The 26,934-nt window shown below is 33.6% G+C and overlaps 2 protein-coding genes across 2 annotated transcripts; one reads left to right on the top strand and one right to left on the bottom strand.

The window, feature by feature from the left end:
* Positions 1-5,103: 5,103 nt before the first annotated feature.
* On the bottom strand, positions 5,104-7,076 carry LOC145590128 (uncharacterized). Its single transcript, XM_081646873.1, has one exon. It carries the CDS (start codon positions 6,888-6,890, stop codon positions 5,382-5,384), a length of 1,509 nt encoding a protein of 502 aa, XP_081502999.1. The 5' UTR covers positions 6,891-7,076; the 3' UTR covers positions 5,104-5,381.
* Positions 7,077-18,915: 11,839 nt separating this feature from the next.
* Positions 18,916-26,825, top strand: LOC145590129 (fatty acid amide hydrolase-like). Its single transcript, XM_081646874.1, has 21 exons — positions 18,916-19,255; positions 19,420-19,503; positions 20,693-20,802; positions 20,903-20,963; positions 21,195-21,385; positions 21,470-21,599; positions 21,693-21,770; positions 21,851-21,998; positions 22,332-22,444; positions 22,551-22,626; positions 22,941-23,012; positions 23,859-23,910; positions 24,029-24,109; positions 24,197-24,280; positions 24,412-24,515; positions 24,643-24,735; positions 25,141-25,209; positions 25,525-25,589; positions 26,226-26,287; positions 26,402-26,497; positions 26,601-26,825. The coding sequence occupies exons 2-21, from the start codon at positions 19,425-19,427 to the stop codon at positions 26,661-26,663; spliced, it is 1,827 nt and encodes a 608-aa protein (XP_081503000.1). The 5' UTR covers positions 18,916-19,255; positions 19,420-19,424; the 3' UTR covers positions 26,664-26,825.
* The last annotated feature ends 109 nt before the right edge of the window (positions 26,826-26,934 follow it).

Genomic DNA, 26,934 nt, shown 5'->3' on the forward strand with positions numbered 1-26,934 from the left:
TTTGTATGGAATATTGATACAAGCATATTTTTATTGGATTGGTTTTTTTAACTACATTTGGATTATTGAAGGATTGGAGTTGAATGGTTTAAGTGGAATGAATTTATTAATTATTCCACAAGGTTATTATTATATTATTTATTAATCAAGCATGACTTGTTAGTATGTTGAGTAAAAGTGGATTAAGCCGAAATGGTTAGGTGGGTTGACTATGTTCAACAATTTTGGATAATTTGGAAGTTTAAAGGAATTAAAGGTCAATTTGTGATGTGATCACCATTGTCCTAAATAAGATTAAAAGTGAATTGATGTATGATTGTTATGTATGGTCTACTTGAATGAGTCGGCAATTGATCAAAATTGTAATCACGTAAAGTGAAACAAGGATGAGCAATAAAACTCTGGAAAGTGTGCACTTCTAGAGTATTGACAATTATGGGTTAGGGTACACGGTGATAGCCCGTGGCTTTTCGAGGCCTGTTTGATCAACATGTCCTCTTCTCTTTTGGTATTTACATTTTTATTTTATAATGAAAGTTAGATGGGATCCTAGACTAACTTTGTGAGAATGGAGTCGCGCCCATTCTTGCATTGCGCTAAACTTTTATTTTAAATGGTCATTTGGGACCAAAATGATTTGGTGGGTTGGACAACCTCGTCTATTGCTTACTCCAAATTAAATTAATCAAACTAAATATAAAGAGTCAAGTGTTTGGAACTGGTTACTAAGTATGTTGAGTCAATTGAATTGTTTAAGTGTGGAGTCTTGATCAATGAATTCGTTTTGTATGTTTATTTACTTTAATTGAGCATGTTAGGTTTTGTACGTTGTAGCTTGTATGTACTCAGCTTTGCTGATTGCGTGCTTTTGTGTGTGTTTTCTTTTGGTCATGGCCTTCGCCTTTCAATGACCCTGTGATGATCCAATTATTACACATGTATTATTGGGGAGCAGTATTGCACAGGTTAGCTTGATGATGTGAGGTTCGGGGATTTGACATACGCATTGTCAAGGGATTGGTGTGATTGAGAGTATTCGTTCTTTGTGTTGAACTTATCTATGTTTTACTATTTCAATTATGTTTTGGGATTTTAAATATTAGTTTGGTTTAATAAGGGTCTTTATGGTTCCAATTTGTAAGCTTTGACTTATTGGTTTTCTAAATTATATTATTTTAAGATTTAAGTTGGATTTCCGCTGCAATACTTTGATAAAGCCTTAACGTTTTAACACGTGGCGGTAACATGCCAATGGTTCTCCACTATTTTATTTAAATTAAGTGGTTTGGAAAAAGGGAGAATTATTGGGGTGTTACACGGCCAGCCCTCCCCCACCCTCGAAACCCTAGCACCTAGGGTTTCGACGGTGGAAGAGGGTCGGACGGCGGATTTTTCGGAGAATGAAGGATGTTTTTCGGGGGATGGATGTTTCTAGGGTTTTTCGAGGCTGATTTTTTGGGAAGGGGAAGCCGCGCGGGGGCCGACAAAGGGCGACGAAGGTGCGGCTGGTGGTTTGGTGGACGGATGGTGGCTAGAAAAGGTGGAAAGTGAATGAATTAGGTGGTTGTGGGGTGGTTGTGTGGTGGTGGGCTGATGGGATTGTTTCCCTTTGTTTTTAAAACAAACAACATAGAGAATATCAGGTATTTTCATTTCATTCTCTTCCATTCCCTTTGTTCATTCTATTCCGTTTACCCCGAGTGAACCAAACGGCCCCTTATTCTCTCTCTTCCTACAATGAGACAACTCCCAAAAGTTAGAGAATAGTTGTAATTTCTAAAGCCAAAATCCACTCCAAAAGTTCACAACGTTCCTTTGTTTTTGGATTTCATGTTACACCAAATTGTTGTAACATAACATACTGCTCCACTAAACAAGCAAAATGGAGTAACTGTAGGATGAATGAGTCAACACCAAACCCATCTTCTACTTCATTCATTGGTAACACGCCTTCTTCTAAGCCTCAAACATGGCCCACTTTCCATTACCAAGTTTACTTATTTTGTTGTTGAATTTCTTTGAGGGAAAATATCTTGTACGATGTCATTATTTTGTTACCTCATTGGTTTTGTCTACACTTCTTCGGTTGTGGAGTCAATTGGAAAAACATATTAAAAGGATGCTCATGATTTAATCTTAAATTAAAAGGATTTTTCTTTCACTGAATTTGATTTTATGTGAATTTGAAAATTCATAATTAAGAAATAAATTTAAGTTCAACTCTTTTAATAGTAGAGAGCTAAATTTATCAAAAAAAAAAAAAAAGTAGAGAGCTAAATAAATGTTGACAAATAACTAAATGCACCAACAACTAATAGTATTAATAATGTACTATTGATTGGTAAAAATAAATAAAATAAAATAAAAAACAAATTTTCAACTAATTAGGTAAAGTGCTAATAATTGGAGTAAATTATTACTCAGTATTATCCGTGACTAATATTTACATTTTCTATCAAAGACCTATTTTTGATTAATGCTATGTAATTCAAATAATAAATTAAGGCATATATAGTGAATACAATGTGATCTTAAGAAAAAAAAAACCACAATTATTTTGTCCTTGAACATTCCATCACAATAGAAATCACCATATGAAAAGTAGAAAAGTCTCTTTCTTATATATTGAAATCTCTACGGTTCTAGACTAACAAGGTCATATGAGTATATGACTCATATCTATTTTGACAATTACATGTAACCAACCCCTCTATAAAACAATTATTTCTTTACCACACTCCTTCACATAATTATATAAATCACTCCTTACTTGTTGATTTTATATCATATTACTTCATCACCATTCCAACAATATATATTTGAACAATTGCTTGAGTGATAACCTTTAGATTCTTTGCTTTGATCTTAATGATAATTAACAAGGTTTGTCTGTGTTAATAAATTAATAAATAAACAAACAAGGTTCGTCTAACTTGTTTGGCTATGTCAATAAGAAGAAAAAAAAAAGCTTAATCAAACTAGTGTATATCAAGATATGGTGTCGAGATGTCTATTTGGAATTGAAACTATCTTAACAAATTTTGAAATATACATGTCTTTAAACCAAAACCATTGTTTGGACTCTAGAGACCTATTAATAGATGACCCTAGGTCAATTAATGAGTGTTTATGGTAGCAAATGACCTTTATCGACCCCTCACCATTTCTTGACTTTTCAACCTCAGGGCTCAAAATTTTTAAAATTAAAACAAAATCGTACTATGTAGTCTGTATATTATAACCTTCATATTTTGTAAAAAAAAAATCAACTTTTTCAAACTCGCAAAGGATAGCAATCAAGGTGGTTCCCTTGAAATCTACAAGGCCCCAAGAGGTAACTTAGGTGGTAGAACCATTGTTTTACCACCTAACCAAGTAAACATCAATTTATTAAGTTTCTAACACAATTTTGGCCATTAATTATAGGTCAGCTTGGTGCATTTATCTAACTGATTAGTGAATACAAAGTTTGATCAACCTTCTATGAACTAAGGATTCATTCCCTACCATTCCATGAGTATTCAACGTTGGTTCCTAAAATCAATTTGGAGTGATTCCCCTTAAATTCCACGAGGTCTAGAAAGGCCACTTAGGTGGTTGGAAGACTTCAAATCAATTGCTGCTTTTAAATTTTAATTACGAGTATCGATTTAGGTGGTAAAAACATCCCTCCCGCTATGGATCTTTATGTGAAAATGGGATAGTACATCAGGGTGCACCATCATGCGCATGGTGCACCTGAAAGGCTGAAATAACATACTATTGTTTGACAAAAAACATACCGTGTTTGACAAAGAACATACCTATATATATATATATATATATATATATATATATATATATATATATATATATATATATATATATATATATATGTTTGATAATATGTTCTTTTATTCATATGTTATGTTGATTAAACATGTTGTTTGGGTTTCAATGATACAAAGCATGTTCTTTAAATTTGACTCGTATGTTCTTTGAGGTAAAGAATGACGCACATGACAATTTTTTTTTTTTTTTATATCATATATCATATTTAATTTTTTTTTTATTATTATTATTACTATCGTGTGTTCTTTGAGTTTGATCAGTGTATTCTTTGGGTATGAATTATATATTCTTTACATTATAGCTTGTGTTATTTTAACATAAGTTATTTTGAATTTTGAAATTAAATTTGAAAATGAAATCTTAAATTATTTTTAGTTGAATATAATTTAAAAAAGAAAAAACTAAAATTATTATAGAAAGTTGAATTTTTGGAGAGAAAAAACTATTTTTGGGGAAATATTATCTTTGGTAAAGATTTTTCGTTAATGTGTAATTTTTCATGAAATTTTAATAAAGTTTTTATCACGTTCTTTTTGTAACGTTTTCATGTTCTTTAGTAATGCATGTTATTTGTCAAAAATAAAAAATGTTCTTTTTTAAACACCTGAATGTTCTTTTTCAAACAAAAGAATGTTTTTCCATTTTTTTTTTATTTAACCGGATACACCATGCGCATGGTGCACCCAGTGCACAGATCACGCATTAATTTTTATGTGGCCAAATAATAGGTATAAACTTCTATAGTTCTATGTCTCCAAACAACCATTTATGATCCTAAGATATTTCTCACCAGTTTTTCGACAATAGTTTCTGAAGATCTCCAAAATTGATCATATCCAAGTTTACAACAGGATTCCAAAATCTCTTAAATTGGGGCATGTTCTGATTTATTAAATTAAGCTAAACTGATTAGAGATGAACTGAAATGAAGAGAACAGGCCCTTAGTCCGTTTTTGTTTATGCCTTCAATTTAACCTTCGAACATAAGAATATTTTCAAACACGTCAAAAAGAGAAATGTAACAAGATACTGCATAATGTTTATTAATTTCTTATATAATTATATAAATTCTTTGTCAAAAGTTTACAAGATCCATTTTTTAACGAATTAATGAATGTCTAGATTATTTTTGGAACAGAAACAAACATCATAATGTTGAAAGCTCGTCCCTTTAATTTGAACATTCAATTTCCTTCAGAAAAGATACCACAAGTTTCACAATCACTAAAATAAATACTCAAAAATTACAGTCAATAAACACAACACAGCAGTAGTAAAAAAACATTTGGTCATATATTCCATAAAATGCCTAAAATGAATAAAGAGTAATAAAAAGAAGTAATCAACAATAATTACTGCTAATATAGAGTATCAAATGTCACATTATTACTTAAACAAAAATAAAATAAAAAACACCAAAAAAATAAAAAAAAAATAATAATAATAATAATAATAATACATGATAATCTATTGGAGTAATATCTCCCATATTTTTTTTCATCATAATAATAATAATTATTTTCTTGAAAAATAAAAAATGAAACTAAAAATCACACATTAGAATTAGACACAACTTTCTGAATTCCCTTATTACCCTCAGCAGGAACACTGGTTAAACCCGGTGGAGCAGCAGTTACCGGTCTCATTTCACCACTCCCATTTACCGGAACTCCCTGAAACGGCGTCGTTACGACTCCCGCACTTCCCGGCGGCGCAGCATAGTACACCTGTCTCCCACTTCCGTTATCGTACGCCACTTGCGTATACCCCTGATTTTCCGCCCCCATACCTGCTACCGGTCTAGCCGGTAACCCCATCCCTTCTGAATACCCTCCTCCCATCTTCCCTGACCCCATGTTGTACACCTGCTGCTCCCGGTAAACCTGATCTGATGGCACTCTTTGCATCTGGTAGTACCCTTGGTTTGGTTGTCCGGTTACCGGTCGCATCATCGGCGCGTGGTATACATTTCCTGGTGGCGGCGCGTGAACCATGTATACCGGCTGTTGTTGCTGTTGCTGGTGTTGTTGTGGATGTTGCTGTTGCTGTTGTTGAGGATGAAACTGCTGGTGTTGTTGGTGTTGTTGCTGCTGTTGTTGGTGATGGAATTGTTGTTGTTGGTGGTGCTGAGGTGGCATCGGTTGTTGCTGTTGCGGTGGTTGTTCAACGTTGACCGGTTGAGGAAGCGGCGGAGGTTGCCAGTAACCCGCCGGAATTTGAACAGATGCCGGAATATTCACCGGAGCAGTTGTAGCATAGTTTACTTCCTCGCTTTTCTGCCGATTCATCTCCTGAACCGAGATCTGCATCCTGTTCATCTCCTGAATCCGCGCTTCAATTTGAGGATCCGGTTCATGCCGTTGTTGAACTGGTACCGGAATCTGAACCGGAGCTTGAACCGGCGCCGGAATTTGCGCTGGGCCTTTATCTAAACCGAATAAGAAATCCATATTACTGTTGACGGCCGCCGTAGGAGGCGGCGATGGACCGGAATTCAAAGCCTCGACGAACCGGTCGGATTCACGGTCGATCTTACCAGGATCCGACGAAGTAGATCCAAACGAACCAGATTTATGAATCGGAAAGAGGAAAATCCTTAATCGAGCCGGCTTAGTTGAACCGCGATAAAGTCGATCGTATTCATGCATCATATTCTCCAAATCGTCGTCGTTTGTGACGGAAATCAAAGCGTCGAGTTCTTCACCAGGAAGCTGGTATTTGAAGATGAAACCACCAGAAACGGCGTCGTTCACTGCTGAATCCGACGCGAGAGTCGACGAAAGCTTAGAATACAACGACGCGAATTTAATCGATCGATCGACGGCGAGAATTTTGGTTTCACCGCCGACGTAAGCGAGGAGATTATCATGAGAACGAGGTTGAATTCTGCCGCCATAACTAACCATGAATTTGACCTTGTGGTTGAGTGAAGATTGCGGCGGCTGCTGCTGCTGTTGCTGCTCCTCCCATGACGGCGGAGGATTCTCGAAGTCGATTTCACGAGAACGAGGAGAAGAATCGCCGGAATCTGGGTAGGAATAGGAAGGAAAATTCTCCATTTTTGGGGGTTTGAAGGAGGAGAGAGAGGATTTAGGGGTGGTTTTTGAGGAGAGAAAAAATGGGGAAAAGGGGGGTTAAGGGAAAGGAAGCATGGTTGTGAATTGATTGGAAAAGTGGAGAGAGAAAGAGAGAGAGTGAAGAAACTCAAGAAAGAGAGAGAGGGTTTGTTTTAATATATGTTGTGCGGCGAGGGAGTACAGTTGGATTTCCCTTTTTCTTTAGGTTTATTGTGGGTTTTTACTCACTCGTATTCTGTAAGGACTGCTTGCTCAGTTGGTCTAGTGGCTGAGGCTGGCTAGAGTTCGGCTTTGTTCTATTCATTTTATTTTGACTTTAAGTTACTCGTAAAACGGATTATTATTAATAAGATATGGAGTATGGGGGTTAACGTATTTCGGTATTTGGTACGAGTAATTATTGAATAGAGTGATTCTGAATAATTGTAGATGAAATGATTCGAATACTCGCAGAGGTTGAAAATGGGAAAGAATCTATTCTATTTATGTTTTTTATTTGCATAATATATTTAGATTCGAAGTAAGTGAATAAGGTGATTCTGAATGACTTTAGATGAAATGATTAGAATACTCGCGGAGGTTGCAGATGAGAAAGGATCTATTATATTTACACTTTTTTCATAATAAAATTAGATATGAAGTAAGTCATAATAAGATGAAATCAAGGAAATTTGTGTTTATTCAAGTTCAGATAAGGTCTTATGATAGTTAATAAAGATTATACAAGTTCTTTGAAATGTAAATTATAGTGAGTTATGAAAAGGGTTGATAAGTTTAGATAAATTTAGACAGGATAAGATTAGTTTAAATAAGTAAATCAGGTGAATAGAACACACTATTATGTTTAAATACATATAAGAGGCTTGATGCCAGCGAATTCCACCTCTAAAAATGAGTTTAAAAATTTCTTACCCTCTAGTCTTTGAAAATTCAATGCGAATGTAATAATCTTCGCTTTTTATTTAGGATTTTCATTGTCGATTTTTTTATTTTAAATTTTAATTGATTACTTTTATGAGAAAAAAATAACATAAAAAACTGAGTAGTACGAAATACTACGTATAATTTACTTAAATAAAAAACTCCTTTCCATTCTAAAATAAACACATACAAAGTCTAACATTATTCCTTAATAAACTTGTGTATATAGACTATAGAGTGAAGGTAAGACATGGCTAACCTTGTGCAATCAAAATGATCATCCTTTGGAATATTACAATGTGATAATAATTAAATTCCCAAATACTATGTATATTTTATAAGAGGGATTATACTAATACGAGGGATGAGTGATTGATTCTTCATAATTATTTAGTGCTAAAATATTTCTTTTGTTAGTGTTGCACTGTGTTAACATCAAGTGATACAGATTAACTACGACAGTTGTAATAAATTATTTTACTTAATAATTTTGACTTTTGTATGATGGGATGAATTTGACTTTGAAACAAAAATACACTTCCAACTCTACTGTTTTTTATTTTTTTTTTCTCTTCTTCTTTTCTTTTAACCATTTTATCTTAGAATAATGATATATGTTATCTTACGGGTACAAATAAATCATTCCTAATTTGCTACAGAGTATTAATTTATAAATATATGACAAAATTACGCGCAAGCTAATATTTTCATTTTTAGGGAGTATAATTTTAGATTTTAATCGGTACTTTGTTTAAAGATAACTTGAATGATGCATTTTTAGATAGATGTTAGTCCTAATTTAATAATTTTGTGTATCTCGTACGAAGTATAAAAAGGATTCAGTATAACCTTTGGCTGCTATTTTTCCCTTTTTTATGTCCTTGCACTATCAAATTTATCAATTTTTCAGTCTCAGCAATGATGGAATTTAATGTCTCATTTATTACACCAAATTACCAATAGACATATAGTGCATGTTTAGCTTATTTTTTTGAAGAAATTTGATCGAGTATGACACTCGATTATGACTGATGAGTAGGGGTGTACAAAAACTGGCCTGGATCTAAAAACCGACCTGAACTAGACCTGTTTGGACCAGACCGGAACAGGACCGGTGAATTCAAGTCCGGTCCAAAAAATTCCATGATTTCGGGTTTCACGTCCGGTCCGGGTAAACCCCGAAATTTTCAGGTCCGCACCTAAAACCGATAAAGCTACTTTTTCAATTTGATAAGTCTAAATAACAGGTTTATAAATAGGTCCGACATTTTTTTTTTATTCGAAAAAAATCAATAATCAGGTCTATTTATGACCAAACCCGGACCGGACCTGATTTTTCAAGTCTAGACTGGAACCGGACCTGTTGATTCAGGTTCGGTCTCCGGTCCTTAAAAATCAATTATTTAGGTCCCGGTCCACTCAGGTCCGGTCCGGTTCGGTTTTGGACCAGTATACAGCCCTACCGATGAGTGTATGATAAATTGATAATGGAGGATGTTCATGGCAATACGATATACTTGACAACAATTTATTTGATCTCTTTCTATTTTAAGATGATATGTTTGGTACTATTTATGTCAGGGTCTGTTTTTTTTCAACTTAATTTCAGTTCACTTAATTTCAATTCAGTTTCTAATTTCCTTCTCTCATAAACAATTCATTTCAGCTCTATTTAGTTCAGTTAAGCCCCAATCAGTTCAGTTCAGCCCCAATCAGTTTAGTTCAGTTCAGTTGTTTTTAGTAAATTGGAACAGACCCTAACTAGAAAGCTTAGATTCATCTATGTATATAATATGGACATAAATGGTTTATTTTTATTTGGAAAAAAAAAAATTCAAATAATTTAGGAATTTAAAATTTGTTATACGAGTACAAAAAAACCTTACGACTAAGAAATCACCACTTAATTCAAAGTATATACAACAATTGATATTGTGTTTAATATCAAAGAATGTATGTACTACGTAAAAAGATACGAAGTATAATAACACAAAATAAAACATAAAAGTCGTACTAATTTATATTATTGAAATATCTGCTCATAACTTTATAGATCTTGGAAAATAAGGGTAAGATAAATAATTCGAATGTAGGGTCAAGAAATTAGGCAGTGATAGTTGAGGTTGAAAGCGGATAAGAGAGCGATTGTATTGAATATTGACTAGAAATTGAAAATAAGGACTTAGACTTAAAGAGAGAAAAAGGAAAAATAAGTAGGGTGTAATTAATTTTATTAAATTATGTAAACATGAATAATTAAGGTGGTGGACATGGTGGGCTAACCTCTAATTTCAAGAAACAAGCAATATACTAAGTATCTCATCTAGTTAAAAAAAAATAAATAAAAATGTTGCTAATAATCCATACTTAAGTTGTATCATGTGCCCTCACTTCTAAATGGGACGTTGTGACATCAAAACTATACTTGTATATTATACTATCAAAGGAAAAGGATGTCCTACCCACATTTGGTTGGTTATTATGCTTCAAATTATTGACCCCAATACCCCATGTCTCAATGTATGGATGTTTCTTAGTGGGTGTGCTATCTCACTTCCACATTACTCTCTTTAAATAAGATATGGATCGGATGTCAAAAAGTCTTATGCAACGTATCTGTGATCATATTAAATTATTTGTTATCTATATGACTCTCTCTTTACTAGAAAAAAAAGTTTGAAAATTGTTAATATGATTATGGGAGGAAAAAATCCGATTATTACTTGAACGCTCAATCAAAGATGATTAAAACAAAGGCCTATTCCCAAAAGCCTTGTCGTGCTTTGTCTCAATACAAAGGCTTGACTCTAATTGGCTTGAAATAACCCGATTTTGACATTTTCAATCAAGCTAATTTTCTCTTTGGCCCAAACCCCGACCTAGAGTTAGGGAAAAAAAGCCTACTAAACTCGACTTGATAAAAATCTTGGCTCGAATCGATCTGCCCGCCCCACCCCTTTGAACAACTCTCTTTATTTACAACATACTTAGAATAGTGGAAAAACAACAAGTTTAAGGAAATAAGGGGTTTATGGTTTCCGCGTAGAGTTGGTTGTCTGCCTTGCTTAAATAATAATGCTTTGTTTGGAATAAAGAGAAAGGCCAACGTAAAAGTATGGAGCACAATATATCAAAGAAGTATGAACTAATTCATTCTTTCACAAGGTGTAGCCTACGGACTTAGTGTAATATAATCTATTCAAATGATGCCTTTTAAGATCAATTTGACAATAAAATCTTTAGGAAATTATGATCATTATTACAAGTTTAGTTAATTATTACAAGTATAATTGTGCTTGTGCTTTATCTATGTTCATATGCATACCTTTCTCTAGAAGGTTAAGGAATAGTTCAAGTTTGATTATTGTACGGATTTGATAGTGTGAAATAAATCATCGGAGAATATATGCTTTTAGAATTTTCTAATTGATCATGGGAAAAAGAAAATCACTAATAAAATAAGGTATATGGTATCTTCAATGATTATGAACTTTGTAAAACATTTAAACTTTAAACATACTCGAGCATAACTCCAATTCCATTGCTTCAAGCTTGACGCGGGTGATGTTCTTTGATGCCTTTACATCTTTCCTTAATGCTCTTATAGTGACTCTTAATTTTACTTGGTACGAAGTAGGATGTTTTATAAGTCATCAGATTTAAAATCTATGCATGTTTAAGAGCCGTAAATATATCATGTATGACCATAACGCGCAATTTTGCCATACAGTACCATCTGATCATTCTTTAATGTGTCTGTAATATTGTTAACTTGAAGTATGATTTTGAGTTATATACTGTAATTAGTAATTAAATGTGTCAGATAATCTACACTAGCCAGCTTTAAATTTAGGTTTTCCAGTGTGCATCACCATTTCCAATGTCCAGCCCACAGATTATATTATATTCATAGAAGAGTCAAAGCACCTGAATACACTCATCTACCTTCTTTTTTTTTTTTTTTTTTTTGAAACAACACTCATCTACCTTTAATTATGTATTTATTTACTTACTAGGTTAGAACTCGTGCGATGCACGATTTATATAAAATATATTTATAATTTGTATATTTTAAAAATAAATTGCTATTATACATGAATATAAATAAGAATTACATACACTTTGTAATTTTAAAATTTTTCATTTTCATCAAAATTATGATATAGTACTGTTCAACATCGTCTAATTCATAGTTCAATGTATGATGTCATTTATTAGTGCGCTATTTTAAATTGTTTCAATTTCCTACGATAAATTGATAGGTTTTAGTTGTAATGTAGAACCTTATAATATTTTAATTTCAAAAATGTTAAATATGATAGTTGTACCAAAAAAAATAAAATAAAAAAAGAGATGACATCATCATTGCATTTAGGCGGGAAATTTTTATTATGAGAGCGACACGTGGGTAATAGTGACGTCAACATCTTCTGTTTTAGTTATAGTTTGTAAATTATTGATTAAAAAAAAAAACTTTAACTATGTGCTCATTTGCTGTAACTTCTTAAATTTTTAACAGCATTTTTTTTTTATTTGAATAAATTTAACAGCAATTTTTTAATTATCTCCTATATACAAGTAATAAATAAATAAATAAAATAAAAAATTTCATGTTATAAAGTTATTGGGAAGAGCCCTAGCTAAAGTGTAGTCCACATAGAATTTTATATATATATATATATATATATATATATATATATATATATATATATATAATTGTATATAATTGTTGTTTTTTTTACAACAAAGAAAGTTTGCATCATTTGGAATTTTCAGTAAGACAACTAAGATTCCTAGTACTCCAATTGATGTCTAAGTTGAAATTATTACTTTAATCAAGCTTATTACTACGTTACTTTATTAGTTTAACAAAACACTTCATTTGGTTATTTATAATTTAGTAATTTACTTTGGAATTGGAGGAAAAAGGTATATAGGTTTGACCAACCACCGTTGCAATTTTATAAGTTACAACCCTTCAAATAAGGCGCTTTGCTAACAAGGAAACGACCACAATAATTAATTTAGAGAACAATCACGACAATTACTACTTCTGTCTATGTCATTAAAATATAAATTTTACTCATTTCATTATTTAAATAACTAACATAGTTTAAGTAGGTACACTCGTTATTCACAAATTTCAACACTATGGATATTAATACTCGTACTAGTTTATCAACATAATTACCTTTAAAAAAAGCAAAACTTGTACTGTAAATATAAGACCGTGTCTCATCTACTCATATAGTCCTATGTCACTGCACTTCCTATACAAAAAATTCAAAATAGAAAATCACTAATGTGAATCTATAAATACCATGACTTTATCACTATTAAATAAGTAATCATATAATTGACCAAAAAAAAAAAAAAAAAAAAAAAAAATCAATTTGAATTCATGTCACCAAAAATCCAAAATATTGTGGCTAACAGAAGGGATGTCTTTCACATGGTATTTTAATTTTTTATAACCAACTACCGTTGCATAATGTGATTATGTGTATAAATTCCTACCATTTATCTTAATCAAGATTTTATAATTTGGTAGAAAAAATATGATATGCGTGGGATTAGATCCACAAGTCAAATACTAGAAATTTGGAGTATTGGTTCCGATATGATTGATCTATAATGTGTACTAGTATAATCTAATTCAAATTTTTGAAGCAAATGAGGTACGAAGTACATATAGAGGTGCACTTTGATCACCGGGACCTCTCTTTATAAGAAGTTAACAAGATTTGTTTGAAATTATCGGACTTTATTTTTAATTTTTAATTTTTAATTTTTTATTTTGAGACAATTTTTATTTTTTAATTAAGTATGACTAATAATTGTTTAACGCGAACACAATCAATCTTAACTTATTTCCCCTAAAAAGAGGTAAAATTATAGAGCGGAATAAAATTGAAGATTCTTAAACTTAGTTTTAGGATTATAAAAAGGTGAGTAAGATAATTAAAACTAACCAAGTGGCATGGTTTATATAGCTTAAAGTGTTTAACAATTGTGTAAATAACCATCATTATAGTGGACATAATTGATAATTGTATGTACAAATGCTAATGATGCATGCATGTTTGAGTAAAAAACAATCCTTCAAAAGTGCAAAATTTACCCAATTAATTTTATCAAGTGGATTAGTAAAAATTAACACTTCGTACTATACTTAATTATACCAAAACCATATGCTAAAATTATAATTATATCTTGGATAATGTGCATTAATAACACTAGGAGGGAGCAAGTGTGACTAGGACCCAGCTAGCAAATTTAAAAATAAAATAAAAAGGGAGGCCAACTGCATACAGTTAAATTAGTTCTGGGTCCTCCGTTATAATCACACAATTCCCGCCGATATTCTCTCTCCTCTTGCTTTTGCATCACCCTGTTTCTAGCATCATGTGTTCTTCCTTTTTTTTAATTTATTGTACAACTTCCTAAATAATTATTACTATATAAGTACTATGCTTATTGTTACAACTAAAACCTTCAATCTTATGCTTTTGAGCCTGTTATTACAGTTAAATCTGTGTGCTCGGGTCATAGGATTGGAAAACTTTGAGTTTGATATAAGTTAGTTTCGGATGTTTCGTGCCAAATCATTTTTCCTACGATCAATGCGTTGTATTTTCGGATAAACGCAGAATTTTGATTGAGATTTTGGATCGGGTATAATTTTGACACCTCTAGGTAATATGGGGTAAAATATCAGCAATGATTAGTTGTATGCAAAAGATAAAAAGCCTAGCTTACTGCATGTCTACGCCTCCATTATCACACTAGATGCTATAGTCTGTTGAAAAATGATCAAGGCTATAAAATATACCAAAAAATTGCTACTTGTAGAAATCATAGATTTTAGCTAGGTTGCTGTTAGGAAATTATATTGTCTGTTCAAGTTGTTCGACCAATTTGTCAAGAGGAAATGTACAAAATCTAGAATGAAATTTCAGACCTTATAATATACTCCCTCCGTTATTGACTATTTGCAACACTTATTTCTTCATTCTTTTCCAAATACTTACAACACTTCCTCGGTTCCTATTTTAATGAGACCGCTATTATGTAATGTTTTTCTCTCCCTAATTTTATGAGCTAAGAGTGAAAGTAGTTCCGATCTTTAACTGAGGAATCTAGTCTTAAACATCATCTCGAATTATGTTTGGCACTTTCTTCCACCCGTGTAACAACTCCATTATCCCTCCAAATCCCTCTGATTTTGACAGGATAGTGTTTATCGAAGAAAGAGGAATAACGGATCCCTCCCTTTTCTTCCCCAAACCCCTTAACCAAACAACAGAATCTATTTTCCTCCCTACTTCTCAAATTTCCTCCTCTCCCCATTTACTCTTATTCAAACAAAGAGCAAGGAAATTGTTATGGTTCAAACTTTACGTAATTCAAGTAAAAGATGAGCTAAAAGAATTAGTGCTTCATAGTAACAAGCAAAAGTTCAAAGCTTTGCATTTGGAAGCATATCAAGCAATACCAATGAAAGAGCAGAGAATTTCAGGTTAAGATTGCATGGGCTCACATGGCACAAACTAATTTATCTATTTGTGTATGGTTTGTAGCTGTATATGAGGACATCCTATTATTATTATTTTTTAAATTCCAGAGCAAAGATTTAGGAAACATGGAGTTTAAGGAAGGATTTGACCTACTTGAATGTGGGGTATGGCCTGTATGCAGAAGCTATTTTAGAATCTAGCATCTCAGTGGCAGCAATTTTAGACATTTGTATAATTGCCGGTTACAACAATTAACGAAAAGGAGAAAGATACTATTGGGTGGCTTATGTCTATGAGCAGAATAATAATAAAGATCTAGCATGAATTTTGGATACAATCCTCTAAACTTGATTTGTTTGTAGGCTATCTAACATGATTTTTTAGTTTCTGCAGAATATAAATGTTGGATTCCCTAATGGATCTATCTTAGGGCCTGTTCATATTTACTGAACTGAGCTGAACTGAACTGAACTGATTGGAGCTGAACTGAACTGAACTGAACTGATTGGAACTGAACTGAACTGAATTGAGCTGAAATGAATACTTTATGTGAGAGGGAAATTAAGAGCTGAACTAAACTGAACTGAACTGATTGGAACTGAACTGAACTGAACTGATTGGAGCTGAACTGAACTGAAATTAAGTAAATATGAACAGGCCCTTAGCCTATATTTTATGGCTATTTGGAGTTTGAGAGTAATGAGGATTGATGAGTCAGAGAGTCAGTTACTAATGCTTCGAAATTAGATTGTGCAGAAAAACTAATTTAAAAAGCATTCCCAATCTTCTCATGACATCATAAAACGAAGGCCATTGGTGCATTACTATTAGAAGAAAAATAGTTAAGCTTGCCAAGAGGAAAACAAAGAATTACCATCATTAGGAGTTTGGCAAAAAGTGCAACCCCAACAGCAGTAAGCATCATTGGCATGGTAGCTGTGTCGAGAAACGACCTGGACTCTGGAACTTCCACGAAAACCTCAGTTTTCTTCAAATTTCTTGTCTTCCTCTTTTTCTCTAAATCAGCAACCTTTCTCCTGATTTTGCATCCAATAACCTTAGCCATAACAACCATCTCAAATGCTCAATCAACAACCATGAATATTATTAATCAAATGCACAAAGGAAAGCAAAATGCAGTTTAGTTTAGTCTATTTCTAACAATTGCAATTGAATTAATCAATCTTCTAATATAAGCAAGCAAATTGAAATTGTGAGAATTTTTTGATGAGTTAAATTAATCAATACCTAAAGTTTCTGCAGTTCAGCAGCTTCTGTCTTCTTCTTCTCCAATTCATCGTTATTCTTGTTAGAAACAGGAAAACTGAAATTAGGGCTTGAAAAATTAGGGAAAATTGAGCAAGTAAAAATTACAAAATGGAAAGATTGTATATTTAATGAGAAATTGGGAAATGTTGATGATGATCACAAATTCTAACCAGTGTTTTTTTAATTTTTATTTTATTTGAGATAAGGGAATGAATTTTCTAATTTTTGAATCAAAATTATTAGGAAAAATTGCCGGATATAATCCGACATTTGCCTCATCCGCTTAAAATAATCCCATCTTTTGGTTATTTTTTAATAATCCGACCTTTATATCAAATCCGCTCAAAATGGTCTTAGGTGACCAGTAACCTATTAAATAGGTGAAAAAATATTTTTGTGGGTTTAAAATACATGTGTTATTACATGATTCATCTAACATTTAAAATTAAAAAATAATTGTATTTTGTAAATAAAAATTAAAACCCGCAGCCCTGGCCACCGCTAACACAACCCCAACCCTAATACTTGAGGCTGCAGATAACAAAAGGCCGAAAATGTAGACGGAGACAAGCTGCCGCTAACCGGGTAGCCGAAATTGTTGACGTGGGGACGGTGAGTGAGGTTGGAATCGAAATGGGAAAGGGGAGGGAGGTCGAAATCGGGGCGAAGGAAGGAGAGAGAGGCCGGAATTGCGACGGGTGAAGGAGAGGGTGTCGAAATTGGGAAAGGGGGTTGGAATCGGGACCGACAAAGGGAGGAAGGGCCGGAATTTGGACGGGGCAGGGAAGGGGGACTGGGATCGGGACGGGGGGAAGGGGTTTCCGAGGGTGGTTAGTGGTTTCAGGGTAAGGGGAGGGGAGGGCGGGGAGTCGGCGGTTCTGGGGGAAGGAGTGGGTGTTTAGCGCGACGCTTGGGGGTCGGGCTGGTGGGGCTGGGACGAGCTGCGTGGCCGTGGAAGGTGGTTGGGTTGTTGGGGTAATTAATTAATAACTTTTTTATTTTATTTTTATTTTTTCCACCAATTAAATGTCGACACGTGTCATGTAACTTGCTATAGCAAGTCAAATGACCGGTTGGGACCATTTAAAGCAGATTGACATTAAAGGTCGGATTATTAAAAAATAATTGAAAGGTGGGATTATTTTGGGCAGATGAGCCAAAGGTCGGATTATTCCTGACAATTTTTCCGACCTATTAATTGTTTACTCCATTAAGTATTCAAGTCTCCTTCATTCTAAAGTTAATTATTGCATTATTCGCATATGCTACTTTAAATGTTACAATCAATTACCAACACTATGTTGGTGGCGGATTTTTTGTATTCGTATATTTTTCTAATAAGAAAAGACATGGTATAATATGAGCCTATGAGGTTTATTGCATAAAAAGTACCTAATAAAAAAATGACAGTTCTTATCTTAAAGGGTATATATTAATCAAATCATATTAAGTTCCATACTAATTGCTTAAAGTTTGGAACTTTTTTTGAAAACGTTCCATACTAATTGCTTAAAGTTTGGAACATTTTCAAAAAATGTTCCAAACTTTAAGCAATTAGTATGATAGGTTGAGCTGTTGAGAGGGAAGGTGCAATAACAATCAAAGAAAACATTAGGTAAAATGACATCTAGTAGTAGACATGTAGCCAAAACCCAACACTGCTAATTTCAATTTGCTAGAACCTTACAAAATGCATTGAATTCACTTTTTTCGGTTTTACTCAACATAATACCATTGTACGAGTATCTATTTACTATGCCATCTCGCTAAATGTAACATTAGTTTGGGGCGATTGTAGTTCTTTTTTCTAATTTCGACTGCAAATTTTGATTCTTTAAGTGATAATGACTCCCAAAACTTTAACTGGACATTTTTTTTGTGCGAAACAAATCAAAATATACAAATTGAGATAATTTTCTTGCACATAAACCACAACATTTTTAAGCGTTTTTTTTTTTTTTGGCTAATTTCGACCTCAAACTTGAACCTTAAAGTCGTTGAGCGCTAACATCCTCTTAAAACTTTAACCAATCAATTTTAATGAAACCCAAATCGAAGAATACAAAATATATTTGATAAAAATGCTACAATAGAGATTAAAAATATAGTGATCTCATTTGGAATAAAACTAAAAATTGGATATCTAATAATAAAGTCCAAATTACAATAGTAGCGAATGATTTTTTTTTTCTTCTCTAAATGCATGAAAATAAAATACTTCCTCCGTCTATTCTAATAAAAAGGGACGGAGTTGTTAGGTGTCTAATGTATTTTCCGAAAACCCCACAAAAATAAAAGGAACCCCTCAAAATGCAACTAGAAATAAATGAAGATTAGATGGAAAAAAAGATTGGACTATTTCGTCCAAAGATTGTCAAGTCCTACAAAAATGGGATGGACTCGTGAAATGGGCAATTGCATAATGAAATATGAATTGATTACTTCACTCTTAAATAAGAGGCAGATGGCAATTTCATAACTGCCCACCAATAAGATTACCAAAATGCATTTAAATTTGCGGAAAGCAACTCGATAAACTTGCATATATACCCTACAAATTCTGTTGAGCTGAAACTTTTAGTGTCATCATAACCTTAATCTTTGATTCCTAAGATTTATTTGATTGAGGAATTAATTGAGGTAAATTTACAGTTTCTTTTTTTTAAATAAAAAATTGATCTTTGGAATTTTGGGTGAAAATTCTTATGTTTTGAGATAATTTGATTTGGGATGAATTTTAAGGTACTCTTTTGAAAATTAGATGATTTGATGAAGTGGGTTTGTTTGTTGATTATTGTTTTTAGGAAAAATGGTGAAGAAGAAAGTGATGACACCTACAGATGAAGTTGATTTGACTGAAGTCAAATATCAGTATGAGCAAATTGAAGGTTTAATTTTCTTCATTATTTATTTAATTTTGAATTTGATTGGGAAATTGAAGTGGGTTATTTGTGTGTTAATTGTTGTTATTAGGGGTAATTGTAGTTTATTAGTAAAGTAATTGAATTTCTATAATCTGATGCTATCAAAGTGGTTTTATGAATAGTGATGAGGTTTTATGATATTTTGATGGAGGGTTTTAGGGAGTTCAATGAGAATTTACTGTATTATGTCTTCTTGAATTCAAATGAGCAAGTTGGGGAAAGGAGTTTATGAACTGATATAATGTGCCTCCAAAAGTTATATTTGGATCATAGATGAATCGATATCATAAAGTTGCATTAATATTTCTTCGGAGTAGAATGTCATGAGCAATGTTTTGGTGAGGCCATATACTCTTATATGCTCATGGGGGTGGTCCATGCTTCCCTCACGCGGCATCTCCCTGTAAAATGTTTATTTGTTTTTCCTCGACTAGTGGGAAGAATTGTGATTATGGAGAATTAAAATCTTTAATCAGCATCATATTTTGTTTTATGATACTAATTAAGAGGTTCTACATCTTTAAGTGACTGATATATGCGTCTAGAATTTTTGTAATCAATATTTATAACAATAGACAGCTTAAATAACAGTTTGTGACAGCTATTGCAATAGCAAAATGGCCGATACTGGATCTTGTGGTGTGAGTTTAAGATACATGTCCAACATATTTTCATATATTGATAAGGTGGAAGCTCTTCAATTGTTGCATTTAGTTTTGTTTTTGTTGTTGTTGTTGTTGTTTTTTTTTTTTTTTTTTTTTTTTTTTTAATGTTGCATTTAGATGATGGAATGATCTTTAATAGAATCCATGATCTAATGGCTACATAAACTGTAAGGCATGCATCCTCATGTTTTCTTGGCTAGCTAATAGCACCGAAGGATTCAAGGAAGAGTTTGTAGAGATTTAAGTTAAAAGAAGAATTTGTGCTTGGCAAATATGGTCACATTTCTTGTTGTAGATAATCCTAGACCTTGGAAATGCCCTATCTCATTCAAGATAGAACCAATTACAATATAGTTTTGAACTTTTGATGGTCCTTGATGTAGCATTTTTTATAAGCCTTCCTAGCCGGATAATGACGGTCTGATACTTTGATGAAACCTGACTTTTAATAACCTAGATGCTTACATGTTATATGTTTTGGCTTACAGCTCCACATGTCACGGGGTCAACCTTTGGATTATTTGTTAACATTCTTGAAGCTCCGATCATAGGTCCTCTTATTGTTTCTTACCTGAGAAAGAAGAATAATGCGGTTGAGGTATTTTCTTACTTCCCATAGATATAAGCATGTATAACTTGCTTTTTAATGCTGCTTTTGAAGCTAAGTGCGGTAACAGCATACATTTGATGACTAATAGCTGCTGAAGAATACTGTCATTCCAGAAATTCCCATGCATAGACCTGAGTTCCCTCCCCAAGGTTGTAACTTCTGCTCCAAGATTTAATTTATATGAATCCCTCTATCTTTTATTGCTGGTTTCATAACAAGGCTATATTGCATAATTAGTAGCTAATCACAGTCCTTTGTTTTTCGGGTTTAAAGGATACTGAACCATAAAATGCAGCCTTTTAACTAGTGAAATAGGGGTGCACGTGTACCTATTTGAGTAAGTGAATGGCCTCAATATAAGTTTGAATTATGCCTTTCAGAACCAGAGCAAAATGTTTCTGTTATTGAAGAAACTGGTTGCCCTGAGGACCGTGTGGCAGAAGCCTTAAAGTGTCTCCCAGTATATGATCCTGCTGGCTGTTGGGATGGTAATTTAGCAACATCATTTCGTTATTGGAAAATCCGTGATTTTGCCTATGCTTATCGTGCCAAGCTTGTTACCCCATCCAAGGTCTGATACCTTATTAGTAATTATCTTTCCTTTTGCCTTCCACTGTTTTGTGATTTCATGACGTAAGATTAAATATGAGCTCAGGTTGCTGAGAAACTAATCTCAACCTTGGAAGAGTTTGATAATACAAATCCTACTTCCCCATTACTCATATCTTGTGATGTGGAGGACATAAGGAAGCAAGCAGCTGCATCTACTCAAAGATTTGAAGAGGGTAAATTTGTCCTCGCATAATGTGTTTTTTTGACAAATTAGAATTTATCAGTATTTATTGAGGTGAACTGAGGTGTTGACATATATTTTGCAGGAAATCCTATCTCAGTTCTAGATGGAATTTTCATGGCAATCAAGGATGATATAGATTGTTATCCATATCCGTCCAAGGGTATAATCACAATGATGGTTAATTTACTTATATTATATATCTTCAAGCATGAAACTCAGCCTCAGATTTTTTTGGTACAGGTGCTACAACATGGTTTCATGAAGTTCGCCCTGTTAAGAAGGATGCAGTTTCTGTCTCTAAGTTGCGCAGTTGTGGTGTAATTTTGATTGGAAAGGCAAATATGCATGAATTCGGTCTTGGGACAACTGGAAACAATGCTAATTACGGGTGAGTTTTAATTTTCATACGAGTAATAATAAGTAAAATATTTGCACCACCAGATATGTCTATAGTAGATCAATCATTAGGACCTGCTACTATTTGATCAACTCAATTTATATCTGCTCAGCATCTTAACACTTTCAACAAAAAATAGACTACCTTAGTTGCTGGAGGTGGAAGTTGCTTGGTCAAATGCATATCAGATTATAATCTTTTTCTGCTTCAATTCTTTATACTGAAAGTTCTTCTGTTTTCAGAATCGAAGCATCTACATCTCTATGCTTGCCAATCTAATATCTTCTTTCTATTTGATACTAAGACGTGGTTTGTTCTTTTCAGAACAACAAGAAATCCACATGCACATGATAGGTACACGGGCGGATCTTCATCAGGCCCAGCTGCACTTGTAGCTTCGGGTCTTTGTTCAGCTTCTATTGGGACAGATGGTGGAGGTTGCTATAAACATAATAATCTATCTCACTGAAATCTTCAGATAGCAGCTCTCTTTTAGTAGGAAGATATTACGTAGGAAACTGATAAGAACTTTGTGACCTCCAGGTTCAATTCGCATCCCTTCATCCCTGTGTGGGGTCGTGGGCTTGAAAACAACGTATGGAAGAACTGACATGAGAGGGTAATCACTGCATCATTGAGTTCTACTCCCTCCATTTCCATATGCTTGTTTCCACTTTCTGAGTCAAACTTTGACTATGAATACGACCTGTACGGGTATATTGATAAAAAATACAAATTATTAAGAAAGTACATTTTATCTACAGCAATATGTTTCTATTATTTTTATAACTCTGGATAAAGAGTATGAAGTAACTAATAGTCAAATTTGACTTCAAAAGTATGATAAGCATTTAAAAGGGAGTAGTTTTTAAGAATTGGATATATCTATCAATGATTTCCTCTATAAAATCTAATCTTCATTCTTGATTCTAGGTCATTGTGTGGTTCAGGGACTGTGGAAATAATTGGCCCGATTGCATCATCAGTTGAGGATGTGATGCTTGTGTAAGAAATTAATTTAATCATATCATTCATGATTTTTCAATTTTTTTTCCTGCCTAATATGTTAGCATCTTATTGACTGAATTGGGTATTTTTATGCCGCTGTTGTTTGTTTGACTATCTTTTATGTATGTTTATTCTGTTGTAGGCTACTCCATATATATTTGAGTACTTTATTCCATAGTAAATGATTTTTTCTGCATTATTTGTAGCTTGGTGGGTAAGATTTTACTAGTAGCATCCTAAGCTACAATATAATTTTTTTTTTTGAAGTACAATATAATTTTTGGGTGTACAAGTAACTTAATTAAAGTTTGAACTTCAATTAAAGTGTTGTCAGTACTTTGTTGTATTTTTAACAATAATATTTGATTGTTTGGGATGACCAAGATTTAAGGTTGTTGGCAAAGCGAGATCTTTTAAGTGTTCTTTTTATAGGCTGCTCATGTCTAATAAAAGTATGAAGTATGCAATTTGAGTCCATGCTAGTTGAGATTGAATTTTTTTTTTTATATTTATGTATTTATAGTTTTATACTGTTCCCTTGAGATCACCATTATGTACACTTTTTTTCCTTAAGTAATAATGTGACAAAGAGGCAAGCCCAGTGTCAAACTTCTATGGCCAAATCTTTTCCCGCTGATTGGATTTCAATTTTTTGTCTTTTTGAGCTCCATTATACACATTCGTTAGGATGGCTTATCAAGGCCGCCTTTTATAAGTGGCATACTTTCTTCAATGACTAAAATAAACTTAACTTATATGGAACAACTTGCTAATTTCCTCCTTTTTTGATACTTGACCCATAACTTCTAGAATGATCTCACTTCATCAATTGTGTTTCTAAAGGTATGCAGCGATACTGGGTTCCTCCCCTGCAGATAGAATTGTCCTAAAACCTGTAAGTTAAATTGCTACCTATATTCTCCCTCCCTTTCCAATTTCTTCTGAATTATTGAAAGCTACTTGTATTCGTTATTGCCACACGTCAACTGATAGCTCTCTGGACTGTGTTCCAGTCTTCACCATGCTTACCCAATCTGTCATCTGAAGCCCAGCTCAGTGCTGTAGGGTCATTGCGACTTGGGAAGTACACGGAGGTAATCTAGTTATTCCTTTCACATTGGTATCTTTATATATTAGATATGTTACATTTTGAGTTTGATTTTGTAGCTCTTGTGTTGCAGTGGTTCAATGATGTGTACTCCACTGAAATCTCTCAGAAGTGCGTGGATGTTCTGAATTGGCTTTCAGAAACTTATAATTGCCAAGTAAAGGGTTTCTTCCTCAAGTACTTATATACTGTTTGTAATATTTTGATTTCCCGCCCTCTCCCAGCCCCCAAAGTATGTTTCCAAGGTTAGCATTGAGTATTATGAGACTTTCTGTTTGTCTACATAAGACAGAGGAAATTACTATTCCTGAGCTGCATGAGATGCGCACTGCACATGTAGTTTCAATTGGATCCGAAGCTTTGTGCTCACTAAATCCATATTGCGAAGAGGGGTATGTTTTCTTCTTTTAAAGCTTTTTCCTGCCAAGTAGATTCCGTTCAAGAATCGCTAACTAATTTAGAAGTATGAAATTTTTGAAGGCCATTTTCTAACAGAAGCACAATGATTTCTCTCCTTAGGAATAATTCAAAGTTGACATATGATACCCGCACAAATTTGGCACTTTTCCGTTCCTTTTCAGCCACAGACTACATTGCAGCCCAACGGATTAGGTGAGGGAGCTTTACATGCTGAAAAAATCTTGCTTTTGTCGTGTAGTGAAAACTAACTTGCCTGGCATTATTTTGTGTCTTCGTTAGATAATTGGTATTTGAGATTAAGCTCAGTAGTTTCAGATGTGCAACTACTCCTATTGCGTGCTATGTCTAAAAAATATATGATATGTCTTCCGGTACTGGTTAGCTTGGTACAACATGAGTTTTCATCATAGCTTGGTACAACATGTCTTCCTTTTTAGTCTCATGTTATCTCCTTTTTTAGGGGCAGGGGGGCCTCTCATGTTATTTCCCTTGTGGTTGCTAATGGATATCTTCCTGACTTATGATATAAAAACTTGGAAATTGAGCTGTATATTCCTTCTGTGGTTTGTTTTTATGCCGGTTACTGGCTTAATGCAGGCGAAGGATGATGAACTACCACATGGAGGTCTTCAAGAAGGTGGACATCATAGTGACACCAACCACTGGGTATGCTTAAATTTTTCGACATATGACAATTGCACTAGCTAAAATGGGACCAATTTAACTCTTCAGCTCTTTTCTTTTCCAATTTTGGGAGAACTCATGTGAGGTTTTCCTCTTTCCAAGATATAATTTGCAGTTTTCCATAAGCTACTCTCGATGCCAACCAAATCAGCTCTAAGCTATACATATTTTTTGCATGTTTAATAACTTTGTGGTTCTCACAGGTTTACACTAGTTAAATTGTCTGCAATCATAGATGTATTGTCTTTTAAGTTTCTATAGCTTCAAATACTGATAAACATGCCTTTTGATGAACAGCATGACAGCTCCACTTATACCCACCAGCGCACTTAAATCTGGAGAGACAAACTTGCAGGTTTCAGGTGAGTTAGATTTCATCATATATTTATAGTTTTATGCTAGATTTCGAGGTTCACTGACTGGGTACATAGAAAGCGATAAAGGTGAGATACTAAGGATAAGGGCTGTGAGGTTTAACGATTTAGAATATTGCTGTTGAGGTGGCACCTGTTTCCTGGGGCAGGGTATATGTCTGGCATCTAGAAGAGTGGCACTTGCCTAAAAAACCCTACCTTCTCACAACCGCCCAAGATACTTATTCTTCTGTTCTGTATAGCCTTATGGATGCCTCAGTTTGACTAATGACTTCCATGGCCCCAACAAAATGGAAGGTTTTGGTTTGAGTTCAGCTGGCCTTAATTGGACTACATTTCTAAAAATCAACTTGAAATGGCTACTTCATTCCGTCTTGTTGTTTACGTTGATTTTGAGTCAATAGCTCAAGATACATATATACATGGCCTAAAACAGATTTTGTTTTTATAGATACTAGGCAAGGACAGTCATCGTCATATGCAATTACATGGCTAAACGCAAGAGGAAGAAATTGTGTTTGTTTTATTTTAGTTATCCATAGATATTAGTCGGAGATGGTGCAAGATTTTCATTCTACTTGGCAAATGCAGTGATACATATTCTTCCTGTACTTCCACTAATAGGTTATTTGATGCGCTTTATTGTGGCTGCAAATCTTCTTGGTTTCCCTGCTATTACTATCCCGGTGAGCCATTTATTTAGGTTGATTTTAAGTGATTTGTCAATCATTTGTTCTAGTTATTGAAGGATAACTCTCTTCACCAACATAAAATGATTCATCAATCATATGTTCCTTCAGATTGGTTCTGATGAGCAGGGACTACTGATTGGCTTACAGCTTATAGGCCGACCATGGAATGAAGCCACACTTTTGCGTTTGGCATCTGTTATCGAGGTAAATGACTTACATGAATGAATAATGACAATTTCATAATTGTTATCATGCTAGCCTTCCTTTGATCACTAGCTTTTCTTTCAATCGTTTCTCTTATGGTTAGGTATCATATGGGATGTCCAAGAAAAGACCAGCTTCGTACTATGATATCTTGAAAGGTGCATAGATGACAGCATCCCATTCTGGAGTTAAAGACTTCCTATTCATGTTGCTTCCTACACATAAGCATGTTCTAATTGACATTATTCTTCTTATCCATTGTTTAGAAGATTTCATGTACACCATAAATTGTTTTACATTTGAGTAGATTATGAAGTATTGCAGTGAATGAATTCATGTGCTTTATATAAAGTATGTCTCATAAAAAGTTCCAAGTTTATTTTGTAAACTAAAATTATGTAAAACGTTTGGTTTGTGATATTGCATGAATATATAGT

Source organism: Chenopodium album, chromosome 17 (genome assembly GCF_948465745.1).
Source record: "Chenopodium album chromosome 17, dcCheAlbu1.1, whole genome shotgun sequence".
Taxonomy (NCBI): Eukaryota; Viridiplantae; Streptophyta; class Magnoliopsida; order Caryophyllales; family Amaranthaceae; genus Chenopodium; species Chenopodium album.

What these genes read in the sequence shown, in the direction of transcription:
- LOC145590129 (XM_081646874.1), top strand. Translation starts at nt 19,425, where the DNA reads ATGGTGAAGAAGAAAGTGATGACACCTACAGATGAAGTTGATTTGACT. An exon ending in GTTGAGGATGTGATGCTTGT is followed by an intron (nt 23,013 to 23,858) that starts GTAAGAAATTAA and finishes GTGTTTCTAAAG; the next exon opens with GTATGCAGCGATACTGGGTT. An exon ending in ATTGCAGCCCAACGGATTAG is followed by an intron (nt 24,736 to 25,140) that starts GTGAGGGAGCTT and finishes GGCTTAATGCAG; the next exon opens with GCGAAGGATGATGAACTACC.
- LOC145590128 (XM_081646873.1), bottom strand. Translation starts at nt 6,890, where the DNA reads ATGGAGAATTTTCCTTCCTATTCCTACCCAGATTCCGGCGATTCTTCT.